Source organism: Sorex fumeus, unplaced genomic scaffold (assembly GCF_029834395.1).
Source record: "Sorex fumeus unplaced genomic scaffold, SorFum_2.1 ptg000063l, whole genome shotgun sequence".
Lineage (NCBI taxonomy): Eukaryota > Metazoa > Chordata > Mammalia > Eulipotyphla > Soricidae > Sorex > Sorex fumeus.
Window position 1 is genome coordinate 51,201,283 of NW_026606120.1, and position 20,512 is coordinate 51,221,794.

Below are 20,512 nucleotides of genomic sequence, written 5' to 3' on the forward strand. Positions count from 1 at the left end.
GGGTGTGACCCAAAAAGCAAAAAAAAAAAAAAAAATGCAAAAAGTTTACTGTAAGCTAAATCTCAATATTTAATACTATATTCCAGGCTTTTTTTTTTTTTTTTTACTACTAAGAGTATTAAGGGGAAACAAGATACATGTCTTATTCTCAGGAGAATAAAAAGCAACAAATTATAGTTGAGGAGAGATAGTACAGTGGGTAAGGGTCTTGGCTTACATGTGACTACCCAGGGTTTCATTCCCATGTGGTCCCATGAGCCCTGCCAGAAGTGATCCCTGAGCCAGTGGCAAGCCCTGAACCAACCCCACTGAGTGTGCCCTGAAACAACAAAAAATATTGCTGTTGTGCTGAGGAGAGGAATTAATTGCATTTTTTGTTTGTTTTTCTTTTCTTTTTTGTTGGGGGGGGGGCACACCTGGCAATGCTCAGGGATTACTCCTGGCACTGCACTCAGGAATTACTCCTGATGGTGGTTAGGGGACCAGATGGGATGTCAGGAATTGAAACAGGTCAGCTATGTGCAAAGCAAATACCCTCTCTTCTGTACTATCTCTCTGGCACCTCACCATTTATAGTAAATAGATTTGAGGTAGCATAGAGAGACTTCACTGAGGAAATGACATTTGAGCTAAAAGATGAGTTTAGGGGAACAGAGCTGAGGAGGGGGGACCCTCTGTGCAAAGGCCCCGAAGATGCGAGCAGCATGGAATATACAAGGGGAAGAAGGGTTCTCCTCCGATGTGGGCAGAGAGATCAAAGGTGATAGGAGTATGCACTGAAGCTGGAAAGGGGGTGCCAGCCCTTGTAGGACCTTTAGGCCAAGTGAAAGAATGTGGTCACTATGTCAAAAGTAATAAAAGCGTGGTCGGGGAGATAGTACAGCATCTCCGACTTGCACGCTGCCGACCTGGGTTTGATTCTCAGCATCCCATATGGTTCCCTGTGCACTGCCAGTAGTAATTTTTTGAGTGCAGAGCTGGGAGTAACCCCAGAGCCCCGCTAGGTGTGGCCCTCCCACCAAAAAAAAAAAAAAAATGATAACAGTCAAGAGTTTTGACTGCTGTGTTTGGAAAGTGTAATATGACTGTTGGATTATTGTTTTTTTTATTATTGTTAAATAAAATCTTTTTGGGCGACACCTGATGTTGCTCAGAGTTTACTGTTGCCTGACAATGCTGGGAAGACCATCTGAGGTGGCAGAGATTGAACTTAGGTCAACCACGTTCAAGCGCCACCTCTGCTGCACTATTGCTTTGGGCCTGGTTTAGTTTGTTGCATCAAGAATGAAATGGAGGATTAGAATGGATACAGGAGTCCAGGCATGACCTGATGATGCTTTTTTTCTTTTAAGTCCCCTACACTGTCACAATAGAAGGTTGCCGTGACTGCAGTTAAAGAAATGGCTCTGTTGGGGGCTGGAGCATTAGCACAGAGGGTAGGACGTTTGCCTTGCACGCGGCTGACCTGAGTTCGATTCCCAGCATCCCATATCGTCCCCTGAGCACCGCCAGGAGTAATTCTTGAGTGCAGAGCCAGAAATAACCCCTGTGCATTGCTGGGTGTGACCCAAAAAGCAAAAAAAAAAAAAAAAAAAGAAAGAAATGGCTCTGTTGATTAGAGCCAGTTGTTTACATACAGGAGGTCTGGGTACAATCTCTAGCACCACGTATGGTCCCGTGAGCACCGCTGAGAGTGACTCCTGAGCACTGAGCTGGGAATAGCACCTGAGCACCACTGTTACCAGTGTTCTGATTCCTATTATAGATCAGTTAATTTAATTTCTGTTACTGTTGATTCATTGAGGGTGGAGGGGGAGGGTTTTGGGCAACACTGGTCATGATGGGAGGTATTCCTGAGTCAGGATTCCTCCCAGTATTGCTGTGGGGCCTGTGAGGTATTAGGATCCAACCCATGTCATCTCTCCAGCCCATATGTGGGTTTTTGTTTTATTTAGGTTGTTTGTTTGTACCAGATTAGGGTTTTGTATTATTATTATTATATTATTATTATTATCTTCTTTGGGTTTGGCATATCGAATACTCTCGGTAGCTTGCCGGGCTCTCCGAGAGGGGCGGAGGAATCGAACTCAGGTTGGCCATGTTGGCTGCGTGCAAGGCAGACGCCCTAACCCGCTGTGCTATCGCTCCAGGGCTGTAACAACAAAGTCTCCAATGGAGACGTTACTGGGCCCGCTCGAGCAAATCGACGATCAACGGGAGGGCCTTTACCTTTACCTTTATATTATTATTATTATTATTATTTTGCTTGCTTGCTTTATTATTTAATTATTAAATTTGGTGGGCCATATTTGGCAGTGCTTAGGGGCTGTTTCTGGCTCTGCTCAGTAGTGATCCCTGTGGTGCCGCAATCAGAGGACTGTATTCAGTGCTGGGGATTGAACTGGGGTCAGCCACATGGAAGGCAAGCCCTTAACCCTGTACTATCTTTTCAGTCCCTATGCTTTATATTCCTTCTTCCTTGCTATTGCTCAATATAAAAAGACACTTCTTCTCTCTTTTTTTGGTTTTAGGGTCACGCTTCTGCTGATGCTCAGGGTTTACTCCTAGCTCTGTACTCAGAGATCACTCCTGGTGGGCTCAGGGAGACCATATGGAATACCAGGGATCAAACTCTGGCTGGTTGCATGCAAGGCAAGCCCCCTACTTGCTGGCCCCAAAAGACACTTTATTTTTTATATTAGTGTTATTTTAAACATAGTGTACACTCATATAACACTCATTTTAAGTATGCAATTATATATACTCATATTAAGAAAACAGATGGAGGTTTAACAAATGTACATGTCTGTGGAATGACTTGATAAATAGGACATTTATCATACTTAAGATAGTTCATGTGAGCTTCTTTACAGTTAACAACTGCTTCTCACTACCTATCCTGTGTAACCTCTCATCTGCTTTCTGTTAATATAGATTAGTTTGCTTTTTCTAGAGTATCAGAAATTAAATCGTTCAGAAAGCACACTGACTTCTTTCTGTTAAGGTGATGTAATCTCAGTCTGTTCTTTATTTCCCAAGAGGTTTTTTTTTTAATTTTTTATTTTAATGAATCACTGAGATATAATTACAGACTTACAAACTTTGCATAATTATGTTTCGGTCATACAGTATTACCCATCCCTCTTCCTGTGCCCGTTCTCCATCACCAATATTTTCAGTATCCCTCCCGTCACTCCCACTTCTTCCTGCCCCCCTGTCTCTATGGCAAGTACATTCCCTCTTACTCTCTGTCTCCTTCTTGGTGTTATGGTTTGCAGTACAGGTCTTAAGACGCCATCGTGTTTGGTTCATAGTCTACTTTCAGCACATATCGACCATCTCGAGCAAGCCCTCCAACCATCATTTACTTAGTGGTCCTTTCTCTATCCCAGCTGCCTTTTCCCCCAGCACATGAGATTGGCTTCCAAGATGTGGAGCGCCCAATAGTTTCATTATATGATGGTAATACAGTCATGTGTTAGCAGTGTTGATCAGTGATGGACTGTGTCTATGACCATCATCCTAGTAGTATATATCAGTAAATTTCCATCTTCTATGCCTTTGGACTGGCACTAGTCTGCAGACCAGCTGATAAAAACCATTGCTCTGCACCATATACCCTCGGTGTCTAGTAAGCATACCATCTAGATTTATGTACTTGAATTCTGGGTTATTCTTACAAAGACAGCATGCCTAACTACACATTTCTCATTTCCTAGAATATATCCTGTTATCAAAAGATGTACGGCCAACCACAATTTGTTTATTGTTCTTTTTTGGGCCACAGTTGGCTTACTCTTGTCAGCTTAGGGATTACTCCTCTTAGGCTTAGGGAACTATATGTGGTGCTGGGGGTTGAACCAGAGGCTTAGGGAACTATATGTGGTGCTGGGGGTTGAACCAGATTTGATACAAGGCAGGGTCCCTAGCCTCTGTACTATCTCTCTGGTCACTGTTTTATTTCAGTTGTTTGTTTGTTTGTTTTTAGGCTATATCAGGTGGTGCTCAAGGCTTATGTCTGGCTCTGTGCACAGGGAACCTCCTACCTCAGGGTTGCCAGGGATTTAACCTGGGTCAGCTGCATGAAAAGCAAGCACCCTTCCCACTGTACTATCTCTTTAGACCCAGCACATCCATTTAAAATGTATAATTTGGGGAACCGGAGCAATAGTACAGTGGGAAGGGTGTTTGCCTTGCACACGGCCGACCCGGGTTCAATCCCTGGCATCCCATATGACCCCCCGCGCACTGCCAGGAGTAATTTCTGAGTGCAGAGCCAGGAGTAACCCCTGAGCGTTGCTGCGTGTGACCCCTCAAAAAAAGCAAAAAAAAAAAAATCAAATAAAATGTATAATTTGGGGCTATATTACAGCAGGTAGGGCACCTGCCTTGCACAACCAAGCCAGCTTTTATCCTTAGCAGCCAATATGGTCCTCTGAACCCCATCAAGAGTGATCCCGAAGTACAGAGCCAGAGTAAGCCCTCTGCACCATTGGGTGTGGTCAAAGACAAACAAAACAAAAGAAGCATATAACTTTTAGGCAGTGAAAGTGGTTTAAGGGGTAAGAGTGTATATTTTGCAAGTATGAAGCCCTGGATTCAGTCCCAGCCACCTGATCTTCTCTGTTACTCCATCACTTCTGTTCCTGAACATAGCCAGGTATGACCTTCATAGCAATAAAAATAAAAAAATTAGGATCGAACAGATAGTACAGCAGGTTAGGCTCCTGCCTTACACATGGCTGAACAGTCCCAGGCATCACATATTAACACCCAAGCACTGCTAGGAGTGATTCCTGAGCATTGCCAGTATGACCTATACATATATAATTTACATATATGCATATATAGAGAGAGAAAAACAAAGAGCAGGGTTTTATATATAACAACGTGTATATTTATATATGTATATGTAGAATCTCACAGGTCTTATTTTATGTTTAGAATATAAATGCCTGTATTTAAAAATGAAAGCAAGTGGGGTTGGAGAAATAGTACAGGGGTTAAGGCACTTGCATTGCATGTGGCTGACAAATGCTCCTTCCCTTGTACCACATATGGTTCCCCATGCACCACCAGAGTGATCCCTGAGCATCAACTGTTGTGACCTAAATCTCATCACACACCCCACAACCCCCCAAACAAAAAAAGAAAGAAAACAGGGATAGAGAGAGTACAAGGGTCAATGTACTTGCCTTACTTGCAGGGGTTTTAGATTTGATCCTTGACAATGCTTCTGGCCCACTGAGCACTGCTAGGGTTATCCCTGAACAGAGTGCCAGGAATAGCCTCTAAGTACTGCTGGGTGTGGCCTCAAACTTCTGGGGCCCCTCCCACTAAAAGATGAAAAAGAAAACTCACAGCAAAGAGGGAAAAAAATCTCAATCACTACCCAAAGATGACATCTTGGTAACTGTTCAAGTCAGTAACTATTTAATTTTTAACTCTGATGAACTTTTTTTTTTTTCCTTTTGGGTCACACCTGGCAATGCACAAGGGGTTACTCCTGGCTCTGCACTCAGGAATCATCCCTGGCATTGCTCAGGGGACCCATATGGGATGCTGGGAATTGAACCCAGGTCGGCCGCGTGCAAGGCAAATGCCCTACCCATTGTGCTATTGCTCCAGCCCCAGACTTTTCTTTTTGTGACAAGCAAAACAGATTTTGATAAGCTAACACAGCCAATTAAATAGTTTCAAATTAAATAAAAAGGTATCCTAAATGTACCTATAATTTGGTTGTCCTTTCTTACATTTTCTCAAAAGTCAAGATACATCTGAAAAATCTCAGAATTGTGACATGCAGTTCAAAGCAAAGCGTGATTTTCTGATGAGTGGTCTGCCGGATTTGTTGAAACGACAAATTGCAAAGAAAGCTGCTGCACTAGATGTGTATGAAGCAGCAAGTACCAGTTTCCAGAGAGTTGTTCATGTTCAACAAAAAGAGGATGGTAAGTTTGATTTATAATCATTGAGTCTTCATTTGCTTTTAAACTGGTAGAAGTTATGTGTGTAAAGCTATGTTTGTAATTTAGGATGAGGCTAAGATTAATGTGTCATTCTATTTTTTTTTCTCTTTTTTTTTTGACCACAGCCTGCAGTGCTCAGGGCATACTTCTGGTTTTATAATCAGGGATCCCTCCTGGCAGGTTCAGTGAACCATGTAGGGTGCCGGGGATTGAACCTGGGTCAGCCACATGCAAAGCAAATTGCCCTACCTGCTGTGCTATCTCTCCAGCCCCATGATGTATAATATTTATTGTCAATTTTTGTTTCTGTTTGGAGGCCACCCCTATCAGTGCTCATGGCTTACTTCTGGATCTGTGCTCAGGGATCTGTGCCTGGCAGTGCTTGGGGTACTATGTGGGGTACAGGGAATTAAACCCAAGTTGGCTGCATGGAAGACAAGAGCCTTACTCACTATACTATTCCAGCCCTTTTGTAATGATTTTAGTGAGAATTTGTTTGATTTTCAGTTTTGGGCCATACCTGGTGGTATTCAGAGGCTCCTTATACCTTTGTCTAGGGGGTTGCTCCTGGCTGTGCTTGGACAGGACTAGAACCCAGACCTCCTGTGTGCAGAACATGTGCTCAGTTTTTTGCACTTTTTCCTGCCCCAACAGTTATTTTTCTTCTTTCTTTCTTTCTTTCTTTCTTTCTTTCTTTCTTTCTTTCTTTCTTTCCTTCCTTCTTTCCTTCCTTCCTTCTTTCCTTCTTTCTTTTCTTTCTTTCCTTTCTTTTTTTCTTTCTTCCTCTTCCTCCTCCTCCACCTCTTCCTCTAACTCCTCCTCCTCATCCTTCTCTTCTTTCTTTTCTTCTTTTTTAAAAAAAATGTTGGTGGGTCTGGAGCAATAGCACAGCAGTAGGGCATTTGCCTTGCACGTGGCCAACCCAGGTTCAATTCCCGGCATCCCACATGGTCCACTGAGCACCGTCAGGGGTAATTCTTGAATGCAGAGTCAGGAGTAACCCCTGTGCATCGCTGGGTGTGACCCAAAAAGCAAAATAAAATAAAAATTGTAATAAAAAGAAATGTTGGTTTTGGGGGGCTGGAGTGATAGCACAGCGGGTAGGGCATTTGCCTTGTACCCAGCCGACCCAGGTTCAATTCCCAGCATCGCATATGGTCCCCTAAGCTCTGCCAGGGATAATTCCTGAGTGCAGAGCCAAGAATTACCCTTGTGCATCTCCGGGTGTGACCCAAAAGGGAAAAAAAAAATTGTTGGTTTTTGAGCCAAACCTGGTGATGCTCAGGACTTGTTCCTGGTTCTGTCCTCAGAAAACAACTTCTTGGTAGGATTTGGGACTCTGCAGGATTGGGATCAGACCTGGGTGGGTTGGCCATGAGCATGCAAGGCACGTACCTTAGCTGCTATACTATCTGTCTTGATTTGTATAGCATTTTCCAGTTGTATTTTCTTTGGCGAAAGAATATGTTTGCCAGCTTTCATTTTTTATTTTGCAGTAACCTGGGCTGGAATTCAGGGCTTTATACATGCGACGTATGTACTTGATCACTGAGCCATCGTCCCAGTCCCCAGTTCATCTTCTTTAAAGCTTCCTCAGAGAAACTTCATCAGCTTCTGCTTACATCTCCTCTGCCAGCACTGAGTCACATAGCCTGTAATGCAGGGAAGCCCAGGCCTGGTTGTTTGTCTAGCCTTCTCTCACAAGCCCACACACCAGACCTGACTTCCCTTGGCAAGGGAGAGGGAAGGAGATCCTTGGAAAGGCCTTTGCCAGCATGGACATGTTCTCCTTAGACCCTGTGAATCTCCCTTTACTGAGAAATCAGTACAACTGGTGATTAGAATATGCTCCTCCCCAATGCAGTGACTTCATACAGCAGAGGCCTCCGTCTCACTGTTTCTGAGAGTTGGGATTCTGGGAGCGACATGGCTAGGTGGTGTGGCTCATGGTTGATCACCAGGATGTGTTATCCTGAAGGCTTGACCTGGCCTGAAGAATTTGCTTCTGAGAGGTCTCATGACCATGACAGCTGACAGGAGGCCTTGGTTGTCAATTTGTGACCTCCCTTGGGGCTGCCTATGTGTCTGTTTCTCCCAGAGTGACTGATTCCAGAGGAAGAGCAGAGGAGGATGCCATGATCCTTGAATGACCTAGTTCCACCCCCATCACCTCCCAGGTTTTACTACTCAGAAGGTGTCCATGAGTCCAGCTGTTCTGGAGGCTGGGAGTCAAAGATCAAGGAGCCAGAATGTTTTAACTGTTTTCTTTTGTTGCTTTATTGCTTTGTTTTTTGGGACCATACCTGGTGATGGGTAGGGCTTACTCTTGGCTTTGCACTCAGGAATCTCTTCTGGTAGTACTCAGGGAACCATCTCCAGCCCCAATTTTAACTATTTTCTGTGTTTTTGTTTTTGGCCACATCCAGCAGTGCTCGGGGTTTATTCCTGGCTCTCTCTGTACTCACTCTGTATCACTCTGTACTCTGTACTCTGTACTCTGTACTCAGGTATCACTCTTGGCAAGGTTGGGGAGCCATACGGATGCTAGGAATCAAACCTGCATTGGCCACATTAAGGCAAGCGCCCTAGGTACTATTCTATTGCTCCAACCCTGTACTCTTAATTTAAAAATTAGCAGTGCCTTTCCTTTGTAATTTTGATAAGCTCATTTTTATAGGAATGATCCTATAAAATTTATGTACATATGAGCAAATGAGGCAAGCAGGATGGGCTTCTCTGCATCAGTATTAAAATGAAGAGGAATTGGGGTCAGAGCTATAGTACAGCAGATAGGGCATTTGCCTTGCACAGGGCCAACCTGGATTCTATCCCCAGCATGAGTTAGTGCAATCCCAGCAACAACTCAGAATTTGTTCTGGTGTCACCCATACTTAAAAACTGAAGAAATTCATGTTTGGGGTCTTGCTTACATTCACATAGTTCATAAGATCCAGGTCTTTCTTCAAAGTTTAAGCTTTAAACCTTAAACCAGGATGCTAAGTGCCCTTGAAATTTTAACACTGGGTAGCACGGCTCACTTGAGAGTTTGCTGGTATTTTCTTATTTTTTAGCAATTGGGAGGGATGAGCAGATTATTTTAATTATTTTTTTAATTATATAAAAATTTTTATTAATTTCTACTGTTGAGGGTTAAGATTTTATTCTCTGTACTCACTCAGGGTTGGTACTTTTGCATTTATTATGCTATGTGGTAGTTTGTGAAGGCTTCTCATATTTGCATGCTTGGCATTCAGTGAATGAATAGATAGCTTGTGAATAATAGTAATTAAGATATTTTTTCTTTTTTTTATTTTTAGGATGTCATTTGTGGCATTTGAAATCACCCACTTGTCCTCTCTTAACTAAACTTAAGGAACAGAATACAAAGATAATGGATATCTCAAAATGTGTTATGACTCTTGGTGAATTTTCAACATTGAATTCAGATTCAGAAATTAAAAAGTCTGCTATTAAGGTAAGTATTGGAAAATGCACTCCTTAGGATGATTCTTCCACAACTTTTAGGGAATAAAACCAATGAAGATAAGTTTGTGTGTGTATGTGTGTTGGGGAGTGGGGGGAAGGGGTCTCTGAGGAGGAGTTAGGCTCATATCACACACAGTGGTGCTTAGGGAGTATACTAGCTCTGTGCTCAGGAATGACCTTAGGTGGTGTATTATACAGGAGTTTGACACTGTGCAAAGTGCTTTAACTCCTATGCTCTCTTCCAAAGATAAATACTTACTTCTTTAGTGTACAGTTAGCTTTCTGTAGGAGTCTAATTTGGGGGATGGGAGGTGGGTTGTTTGGGCCACACATGGTGATGCACCGGGGTTATTCCTGATTCTGCACTCAGGAATCACTACTGGTGGTGGTTGGGGGACCATAGAAGATATCAGAGATTGAACCTGGGCTGTGTATTTACAAGGGAAATGCCCTACCTGCTGTACCATCTCTCAGGTTCCTAAATACTGCTAGAAGTTTAAAAATATCTTAAGCAGAACCAGAAAGATAGTACAGCAAGTAGAGCGTTTGCTCTGCATGCAGCTAACCCATGATCGTTCCCTGGCATCCCATATGCTCCCCTGAGCACTGCCACTAGTGATTCTTGTGTGCAGAGCCTGGAGTAACCCCTGAGCATTGTTGAGTGTGACCCCAAAACAACGATAACAAAATCAAAAACAAGTCTTAAGAATAAATGAGGTTGAAGAGACTACAGCATCTAAGGTACTTGCTTTGCATGCAGCTGATACGGATTTGATCCCCAGTACCCTGAATGGTTCCCCAAGCATGCTAGGAGTAACCCCCAAGTATAGTGCCAGGAGTAAGCCTGGGTTGACTGCATGACTGGGTATGGCCCACCCTGCCTCCTTTGCCTCCTGATAAAAGAACTAATGATAGTTAATTTCAAAAGAATATTAAATTTTATAGCACATTTAGATATTTTGCAATTCGATACAGTGTGTAAAGTATAATAATGAGAGAGAGAATAAAAACGAATTAAATCTTTCAAAAGCTATGCAAATGCCAGCTTTGCCCTCATGGTTGTATTTCGTAACTAGAGTTATTCCTACGCTGGTATTGACTTGTCACAGCTAACAAGTAGTTGGTAATATTATGATTACTCCTAATAGATAACGTCGGTCTGATATTCAGCATTTTGTTCTTTATTGCAGTTAATGGGGAGAAAGAAAGACTTAACTGAAGAAATTAGAAATCTTTTGCTGGAAGAAATTAGGTGGTCAAATCCTGAATTTCCTTTGAAGAAATATTTTTCTTTGCTACTGAAAAAAAGGGCTGAGCATCAGGTACTTTCTGAGAGTCATCTTAAACAAGGTTAGTCATAATTGGTATTGTTTATGTGAACATTCCGATTTTGAAAACTAAAGCTTAGTTGTTGACTCTTGACTGGGAGGATTGTTCAACTGATGTATCGTACTTTGTTAACCCTTACCAAGTTCTAGAGATGCAAGCCCAAGCACAGCTTTACTTATTTTCAAGTAATTATTTGAGGAAAACCTGAGTGAGATAAATGTAACTAACATATGTGGCACATACAAAGGGCAGTTCAAAGAAGATACCCAGCTTTCTTATAGTGTATTAGGGGTTTATTATTTTTTTGTTTTATGGGCCACATCTGGCCGTGCCCCAGCTTATTTCTGCCTCTGTTCAGGGATCAGTCCTGTTGAGACTCGGGTAACTGTGCTTGCCTTGCATGTGACAAACTTGGATTCAATTCCCAGAGTCCTATATGGTCCTCTGAGCCCACCAGGAATGATTTCTATAGTACAGAGCCAGGAGTAACCCCTGAGCACCGCCAGGTATGGCCCAAAAAAAAATCAAAAAAGACTATTTTGAAATATAAGAATATTTTGGATTGGTGTTAAGATTATGTAGTATTACATTTTCTTTTTGGCTGATTGGTAAGTGTATCTTTTTCTTCCTAGTGGGGAGTTGTTGGACTATACCAGCTATGCTCAGGACTTACTCCTGGCTCTGTGATCAGGGATCATTCCTGATAGTGCTTGGGACCATATGTAGTGCCTGGGATTGAAACTGGGTTGACTGCATACAAGTCAAGCACCATAAGCCTTTGTACAATTCTGGTCAACAATTTCTAATCAATAAGTACATATTTCTATGATTCTCCAAATAGACAATTCACATCCAGAGGATGATGTCAAAAAGAAAGAAACTAAAAGAAAAAGAGTGGGAACAGAATGTCATAAGTCAAAAAGAAAGAAACCAAATGAGTGTTCAGAAAGTCCAAAAATGGTAAACGGGAAGCCAGAAGAACTTAACAAAAGAAACTTCTCTGCTGGGACAAAATTTGATTCTTCCAAAGATCTGTCCTCTAAAACATTCAGGAAGAAGGATTCAGCTTTGAACATAACATGTAAAGTGGAAACAGAAGCAGTAGAAGATTCTGATGTTCTGATAATAGATGACGAAAGCTCTATCTCAGAAGTGTCTTCTGTTTCTGGTAAGTTTCTCCTGTGGTCCTAGGACTTTGTTTTTGGACAACCCCTGGGAGTATTTGGGCTACTCCTGGTCTTCTGGGGTAGATGCAGGGAGGTCACTTCTGGTGCTACTAGGGGACCATGTATTACCGGGGATTGAACCTGGGCCTCCCACATGCAAATCTTTTTTTTTTTCTTTTTTTTTGGGGTCACACCCTTGATGCACAGGGGTTACTCCTAGCTCTGCACTCAGGAATCACTCCTGGCGGTGCTCGGGGGACTATATGAAATGCTGGGAATCGAACTCAGGTCGGCCGCGTGCAAGGCAGGCACCCTACCTGCTGTGCTATTGCTCCAGCACCCCACATGCAAATCTTATGTTCTTATATATTGAGCTTCCTCCCAGGCCCCAAATGTAATTTTGTTTTATGTACTTATATTTGGTTTGGGCTACACCCAGCATTGCTCTAGGATTACACCTGAATTCTGGTGAATCCTGGCAGTACTTACAGTTCTGGGGGTCAGACCTGGGCCGTCTGCACACAAAGCATACCCTCTTGGCCCTTAAACTATTTTTCTTGTCCCCTAAAATACATTTTTAAACTTGTCATGAGACTTTATGTTGCTTAGTTTTTAAGAGGGGAAAGCTCTGTTAAGAAGAATTACAAATAAAAAGTTTGAAGTTGCTTACTCGGGTGTTTTGTAAATATAAATATTGATATAAACATTTTCTTTTTGAAGCAGTAATACAAATATCTGAGTTTTTATGCTGTGTCGATGAACACATTTTTTTTTTTTTGATTAGTGAAACACCATGAGATACAGTTGTAGACTTACAAACTTTCGTGCTTGGGTTTCAGTTATACAATGATTGAGTACCCGTCCCTCCACCAGTGCCCATTCTCCACCACACATTTTTCCCGCCCCCTTTTTTACTGATTCACCGTGAGATATAGTTGCAAAGCTTTCATATTTGAGTTTTGGTTATGCAGTAATCAATTGCCCCTCCCTTCACCAGTGCACATTTTCCACCACCAAAATACCCAGTATCCACCCCCATTTGAACCCTTCCCTTGCCTGTGCGGCAGACAATTTCCACAATACGCTCTCTCTACTATGATTACATTCAGTATTTCAACACCAGTCCCACCACCACTCAAACCTGCTGAAAAAGCAATGTTAGACAGTTTGTTTTGTATTGCTTGTTATGGATAGCATATAATTCCATAGCTCTAAGAATTCTAAAATTTTAATAGAGTCTGGAGAGATCTCTGCAGCAAGCTGCTTGTTCTGAGATTTGTGTGTGTGTCTGTGGATCGTGGCTGTGTAGAAGCTTAATGAATAGCTGGGGGCAGTTTGTGGGCGTCATCTTAAGAGTCCCATTGGGGCGAGGGGAAGGAGAAAGCCTGGCTTCTCCCCTGTCCCATGACGCCTGGCCTTTGCTGTTTCTTCTCCTGTGTACATGGACTTTTTGTTGGGTTCTAGAAGATGGTGGCCACCAGGATTCTTAGGGGGCAGGCGGAGGGACAGCACCTGGAGTGGCCCAGTGAAAGTGGCCTATTGCAAAGTCTGGAGGCATCTCTGCAGCAAGCTGCTGGCGGGGGTGGGGGGGGGCAATTGGTGTGTGTGTGTGTGTGTGTGTGTGTGTGTGGTGAACACATTCTTTAATATATATTCTCTGCTTTAGATTCTGGACCTGAAGATATCCTTTGGACAGAAAAATATCAACCTCAGAACTCCAGTGAACTCATAGGCAATGAGCTAGCTATAAAAAAATTACACAGGTTGGTAAAATTTGTAAAGAAATAAAAAGTAGTTCATGAATTGTTTCATTTAAAAAAAAGTTTTTTAATCCATTTATTTACTTATTTATTGCTTTTGGGTTCATACCCAGCGATACTCAGAGGTTACTTCTGGCTCTGCACTCAGAATTGTTCCTGGCAGTGCTGGGTGGGGGGAACCATATGGGATGCTGGGGATTGAACCCAGGTCGATTACATGCAAGGCAAATGCCCTACAGCTGTACTATTGCTCCGACCCTTATGAATTGTTTTACTTTTTAATTTTATTTGTACTAAAGTCCAATAATTATAAATAAGGTGTGATAAAAATCTTAAAAATTATGCATTTAAAATAGAAAGTAAATCTCTTGCTTCTTACCACTATTTAAATGTAAAACCTCCCATAAAAATATTTTTTGTTTTGTGTTTTTCACCAGCTGTGCTCAGGGCTTACTCCTTGTGCTCAGAGGTCACTCGTAGCCATACTCAGGGGACCATGTGGGTTGCTAGAGATCCAGCCTGAGTGTGGTGTGTGCAAGGCAAACATCCTACCCACTATAATCTCTCTTCAACCCCCCCCGATATTTTTATGCATATATTCCTTTTTTCTAATAAATAGGATATATTGCTGTTAATTCAGTTCTATAATATTTTTGGAACAGTTTACACTTCCAGAAAGATTTGAAAACAAAAAGTATTAACTTTATTATATAAAATTTATTATGGTCTTTATCTGGTTTCGGTTGGACTCCTGGCACCCCGTATGGTCCTTTGAGCTAGTCAGGAATGATCCCTGAGCACAGAGTGAAAGTAAGCCCCAGGCACCAGGGGATGTGACTCAAAAGAAACCAAAAATAGGCAGAGGCCATCCTTCATAGCATCAGTTCCTACCCCACAGTGGGATTGGGAGGAGGTGGTCCAGGCGGGTACTGATTGGGAGTACTGGTCTGTATTGAGATCGGAGCATAAATTTGGCAAGGGGAGTATACCCCCACACCTAGTTGTACTCAGGGCTTACTCCTGGCTCTGTGCTCAGGGATCATTTCTGTTGCTTAAGGGATCATATGTGGTGCTTGGTATTGAATCCATTTAGCTGCTTGCAAAGCTAGTACCTTACCTGATGTTCTTCCTTCTTGCCTCCATGAATTTTTTTTCAACTAGAAAAAAATATGAAGTGAATTTGAAGGTACTGCCGCAAATTCCATTAGGGTTATTATAAGTGGTATATGTACCAAATTGCCTTTGTACTATTAAGCCTGAGTTCTGAAACTCATCTTGCCCCAAGGATCTCATGTAAGGTGTTGAATCCATGATAATTAACATTTGGAACCTGGCAGTGTTCTAAGGACTTGATTGTTCTAGAAGATGTATGTTTTTGGTTTTGGAGTAACACCCTGCAATGCACAGGGAACTGGTGGTGTCAGGGCTAGAACCCAGGACTCTTGCTTGCATGTACTCCAGCCCTTTGAACCATCTCACCTAGCCCCATAGCCCATTTATTTACTCGTTAGAGCAGTATGTGAAGGTAGACACATTGTCCTCATGTCAGAGATAAGCAGTAGAGGTTGAACCATTTATTAGGTTGTCTGTTTAGAAAGTGATTTAAACTGAACTTCAACTCAGGTGTTTGAGCTTCAGACTAGAACTTGATTTTTCTGCTTATACTTTACCTTGTATGTTAGACTGAGTTTAAGTAGTAACATGAGGAATGTATAATGACACCCTTCATGGTGTGATGCAGTCTACCTGAGGAATTCATAGTTGCTGTTTTCTGTTTTCTGGTTTTTGTTTTTTGTTTGTTTTTTCAGGTGAGTGTATTTTATCTTTTCTCATACTCATGTACTTTTAGGCTTTTCCTTTTTTTTTTTTTTTTTTTTTTTGCTTTTTGGGTCACACTCGGCGATGCACAGGGGTTACTCCTGGCTCATGCACTCAGGAATCGCTCCTGGCGGTGCTCGGGGGACCATATGGGATGCTGGGGATCGAACCCAGGTCGACCATGTGCAAGGCAAACGCCCTACTCGCTGTGCTATCACTCCAGCATTTTTTTAAAAATTTTTATTAGTGAAACACCTGAGGTACAATTGTAGACTTATAAATTTTTGTACTTGGGTTTCAATTATACAGTGATTGAGTACCCATTCCTTCACCAGTGCCCATTCTTTACCACCAGTGATCCCAGTATCCCTCCCACCCCCTATCCCAATGCTCCAAAGGCATTTTATTTTTATGTGGATTCCGAAGCACTGTGAAGTACTTAAGAACTAACAATAGATCTTAACTACCTGTAGATGTTATTTAATGTCTAATTTAAGAAATACCTATGTTCTGTGAATTTTTTTTAATAATATCTATTTTCTTTTGTCAGTTGGCTGAAGGACTGGAAAAGAAGAGCTGAATTGGAAGAAAGACAAAATTTGAAGGGAAGAAGGGAGGAAAAACAGGAAGGTATTTTGAGTCTTTTTTTGTTTTGTTTTGCTTTTTGGGGTCACACCCAGCGATGCACAGGGGTTACTCCTGGTTCATGCACTCAGGAATTACTCCTGGCTGTGCTGAGGGGACCATATGGGATGCTGGGAATCTAACCTGGGTCAGGCCACGTGCAAGGCAAACGCCCTACCTGCTGTGCTATCACTGCAACCCCTTGAGTCATTTTTCTTGTTTCATTAAACATTTGTAGAGTTACTGGGTAAAAATAATAATAATAATAATAATAACAATAATAATAATAATAATGTGTATATGCAGTGTTGGGAATTGTACCCTGGGCTTCCTCATTCATACAAGGCATATATGTGCTCCACTACATTCGAGGTCATGTTTTCCGCATTTATCAGTAAGATGATAAATGGATGTGGACCATTGGGTTTTGCAAGGCAGAATTATTGCTTAAACAATGAATGTTTTATGTGCATTTAAATGATGTTTCAGATCTGTCAGATGCGGATTTTAAAGGCAGCTCAGATGACGAAGACACCCGCCTGTGCAACACCATGCTTATAACAGGGCCGACCGGGGTGGGGAAGACAGCTGCGGTGTACGCATGTGCTCAGGAGCTGGGATTCAAGGTCAGTCAGGGGAGAGCACCGCTGTCATCATTCAAGCGGCGTTTTAAGAAAATGCAAGCCATCCTGCCTTTCTTGCCCCTGTATTTTTCTTTCAGATATTTGAAGTGAATGCTTCTTCTCAGCGCAATGGTAGGCAAATTCTGTCTCAACTGAAGGAAGCTACCCAGTCCCATCAAGTGGACAAGCAAGGTGTCAATTCACAAAAGCCTTGTATTTTTAATAACTACAACCTAGGCAAGTCACCAAGTAAGTAAATCGGTTTCCTTCAGTCATGATTCTTTGGAGGGGAAAATTGTCTCAAAAAGTGATTTTGGTAACTAGCATGGTGCCATTTTTTTTTATCTTTTCTTGTACATATCCATGTGTCTTCCCTCAAATTTACCTGGCTCTGCACTCAAGAATTACTCCTGGTGGTACTCAGGAGACCATTTGGGATGCCAGGGATCAAACCCCAAGTCAGCCACTTGCAAAGCAAGCCCCATACTCGCTGTACTATTGCTCCAGACCCTATTATTTTATTTATTTTTATTTTCCACTTCCCTTCATGATTATTCCAAGAACTGGTGTGGTTGTGCTGTCAGTTGCAGTGCTCACATCTTTGGTGCTTGACAGGTTGCACACTTATTTATTTTTGGCACACACACCCACTTATGGTCACCAGTAATTGTCCCTCTGCTGTGACACTGGGGATCTTGAATAGCAGGACAGCACTAAGCATGTTGGGGCAGTGGTAGGGATCAAACCCGCAGGCTCATGGATGAAGTATACTATTCCATTATTGCTTTAATATTTTTGATGTTTTTGGCATCCAACATTACTGTATCTCACCCATCACAAGAGTGTCAGTATCCCTCCACCTGTGTCACTAGGTCCCTTTTCTTCCATGCTCCTCCATTCCCCTCTACCTCCCCACTTGGCAGACTCAGTTCTCTAGACAGAATCTTCGGGTTTTTGGTTTTTATTTTTCAACTGAACATGGTCTGTGTCTTTCCCTCTGTTTCTTTCTACTTCACCTGTGACTGAGATCATCCAGTATTTATCCTTGTCCTTTTGACTCATTGCGCTTTCCATGACTCCGCTCCATCCAGGTTATAGGAAAAAATGCAAGATTCCATCTTTGCTCGTAGTCGAATAGTATTCCATTATGTCTATACCCCACATTCATTTATCCATTTATCTGTTGTTGGGTACTTGGTTGTTTCCAGACCTTGGTGATTATAAACCTTACTGCAGTGACCATAGGTACATGTACCAGAGAGCCTCGGGCTTTGTTGGGATCTCACTGCCGAGCTGCTGGGATCCACTCAGACATGTAGGATGGTGCCTGGGGAGTGAACTGGTAGCCTCACGAGCCTCAGGTTTGCAAGGCAGGTGCTCGACAGCTGAGTTATTCCCAGGCCCTGCCTACAGCTGTTCTTGAACTTTGTTCGTGTGTTTGTTTTGGGGCCACAGCCAACAATTCCCAGGACCTATTCCTGGCATGCTCAGGGGACCTTATGGAGGCTAGAAATCAAACCCGGGTTGGCTGTGTTCAAGGCAAATGCCTTACTTGCTGTACTGTTGCTCCAGCCCCTGTTCTTGAACTTTATTTTGGCATGTACCTATTATAAATTGTAATTTTCAAATCTAGTAAGTGTTTTTTTGGTTGGACCATACTACATTTAGTCCAGGACTAATTTTATTACATTATTTAGGCAGACATTTAGGTGTTATATTGCATTATTTAGGTAGACATTAGCAGGCATTATTATTACATTTTTTAGGCATCATATTACATTATTTAGGTATTATCCTATTCATCCTATGCTCTAGGGTGAGTTTGACACCTTGCCTGTGGAAAGCACTATTCCCAGCTCTCTGTGAGATGATTTCTGAATTATCTGGAGTTATTTACCTTTAAATCTAATTTGTTTCTGGCAGAAAAATTAAATTCTCCTCGGAAAGTTGTTACCTCACCAAGGAAACTTCCTCCCTCATCACCAAAAAGCAGTGGAGCAAAGCGAGCACTTCCCAAAACTTTGGCAAATTATTTTAAAGTATCTTCCAAGACGAAAAATAATGAAGCACTTCTGGAAAAAAATAAAGGTAAGACACTAAGTTGAAAATACTAAATTACGAGCATGGATGCTGGGAATCTTTTCATTTTACTTTTGGGCCACACTCAGCAGTGCTCAGGGGTCTGTGCTTGGGGCTGTGCCCTGTGGTGCTCAGGGACCTATTTCAGTGATCAAACTTGGGGCTCCCACATACAGAACATGTGCTCCTTTGTTCTATCTGCCCAGCCTATAATTTGACATTTTGATGTTAATGATCCAGACACATTAAAGTATTATCAACTATCATGAGTTCTTTTATTTTGTTTTGTTTTGGGGACATACCTGGCGATGCTCAGGAGTTACTCCTGGCTCTGCACTTAGAAATTATTCCTGGAAGGACTCAAGGGACCATATGGGATGCCAGGGATTGAGCGTGGGTTAAGTGTATGGAAGGCCAACACCCTTCCCACTGTACTATCACTCCGGCCCCACTAGTTCTTATTTTTACTAAATCTCAGCTATACTGAATATCCTACATATAGAAGGTTTAGTATTTTGTTTGAATTTTGATATGGTTTTTTGTTTTAGCTTCTTCTGTGGAAATAGTGTTCTGTTAAAAGTTAATTTTATCTAAAATAATTTTATCTATGCAGGAATCACAAATTCTTTTGAACAGAAACAAATTTTTCAGACTAGTTCTACAAACACAACAAACTCAAATGTCAAAGAATTTGGAGCAGAGGAACTCAACAGGAAAAATGCAACGTCTCTTATTCTTTTTGAGGAGGTAGGTTTATAGAGGTGTACATTTGTGAGTGATATCTTGTGATGAAAGCTTATGCTATTTTTTTTTATGTTTTGTTTGTTTTGGGGTCAAACCTGGTGATGTGCAGGAGTTACTCCTGGCTTTATACTCAGGAATCACTCTTGGTGGTGCTTGGGGGACTGTATGAGATACTGGGGATGGAACCTGGGTTGGTCGCATGCAAGCAAAATCCCTACCCACTGTACTATTGCTCCAGCCTCTAAAAGCTATTCTAAAGACTCTTGAGTATTGTACTCTAAAAAAGAGGCTCTTATATTTATTTGGCTTACTGCCCCCTTTTCCAGGAAAAATTTCACTCAGAACCCTGACAAGTTCTTCCCCAAGTGAATAAACAAAACATCCCCCTGCACCTGAGGCTGCTACCTGTAAATGTTAGGGATGCTTGCAGCTTATTGATTTTTTTTTTCATTTGTATTTACTTTAAATAAAATTATCGCTACCATAGAACTTTTCCAAGAGATGATTAATGCAAGTAAAGGTTATGAATTATTGTTTAGTAAATGTAGAATTTATCTGATCCATGCTTAGTTATTAAATATTAAATTATTAAATAAGTGACGGATTTAATTGGTTACTTTAATATTTGATCTTTTTTTTTTAACTCTTGAATAGTGTAATACAATGTAAGCTTGGAATGTGGCCTAACTTCATAGTATTAATAAATTCATAAACTTTATCCCTAACCAACATATAATTAAGCTGCTGTGTCTGCACAACTATTATGTGATATGTGTTTTGTTACTCGGTACATTAACATTTCAATGTATGGTTCTTAGGTTGATGTCATTTTTGAAGAAGATGCTGGGTTTTTGAATGCAATCAAAACATTCATGGCAACCACTAAGAGGCCTGTCATCCTTACTACAAGTGGT

The 20,512-nt window shown here is 41.7% G+C and overlaps 1 protein-coding gene across 1 annotated transcript in view; it reads left to right on the forward strand.

Annotated features, from left to right (window-relative positions):
* The window catches only part of ATAD5 (ATPase family AAA domain containing 5), a 46,886-nt gene that overhangs the window by 17,706 nt on the left and 8,668 nt on the right, over positions 1-20,512 (forward strand). Inside the window, exons 7-17 of the mRNA XM_056126513.1 lie at positions 5,767-5,951; positions 9,287-9,444; positions 10,646-10,805; positions 11,626-11,952; positions 13,617-13,713; positions 16,079-16,158; positions 16,642-16,778; positions 16,874-17,024; positions 18,699-18,863; positions 19,468-19,601; positions 20,417-20,510. Coding sequence (XP_055982488.1) covers positions 5,767-5,951; positions 9,287-9,444; positions 10,646-10,805; positions 11,626-11,952; positions 13,617-13,713; positions 16,079-16,158; positions 16,642-16,778; positions 16,874-17,024; positions 18,699-18,863; positions 19,468-19,601; positions 20,417-20,510 — 1,688 coding nt within the window. The remainder of the gene's footprint in view (positions 1-5,766; positions 5,952-9,286; positions 9,445-10,645; positions 10,806-11,625; positions 11,953-13,616; positions 13,714-16,078; positions 16,159-16,641; positions 16,779-16,873; positions 17,025-18,698; positions 18,864-19,467; positions 19,602-20,416; positions 20,511-20,512) is intronic.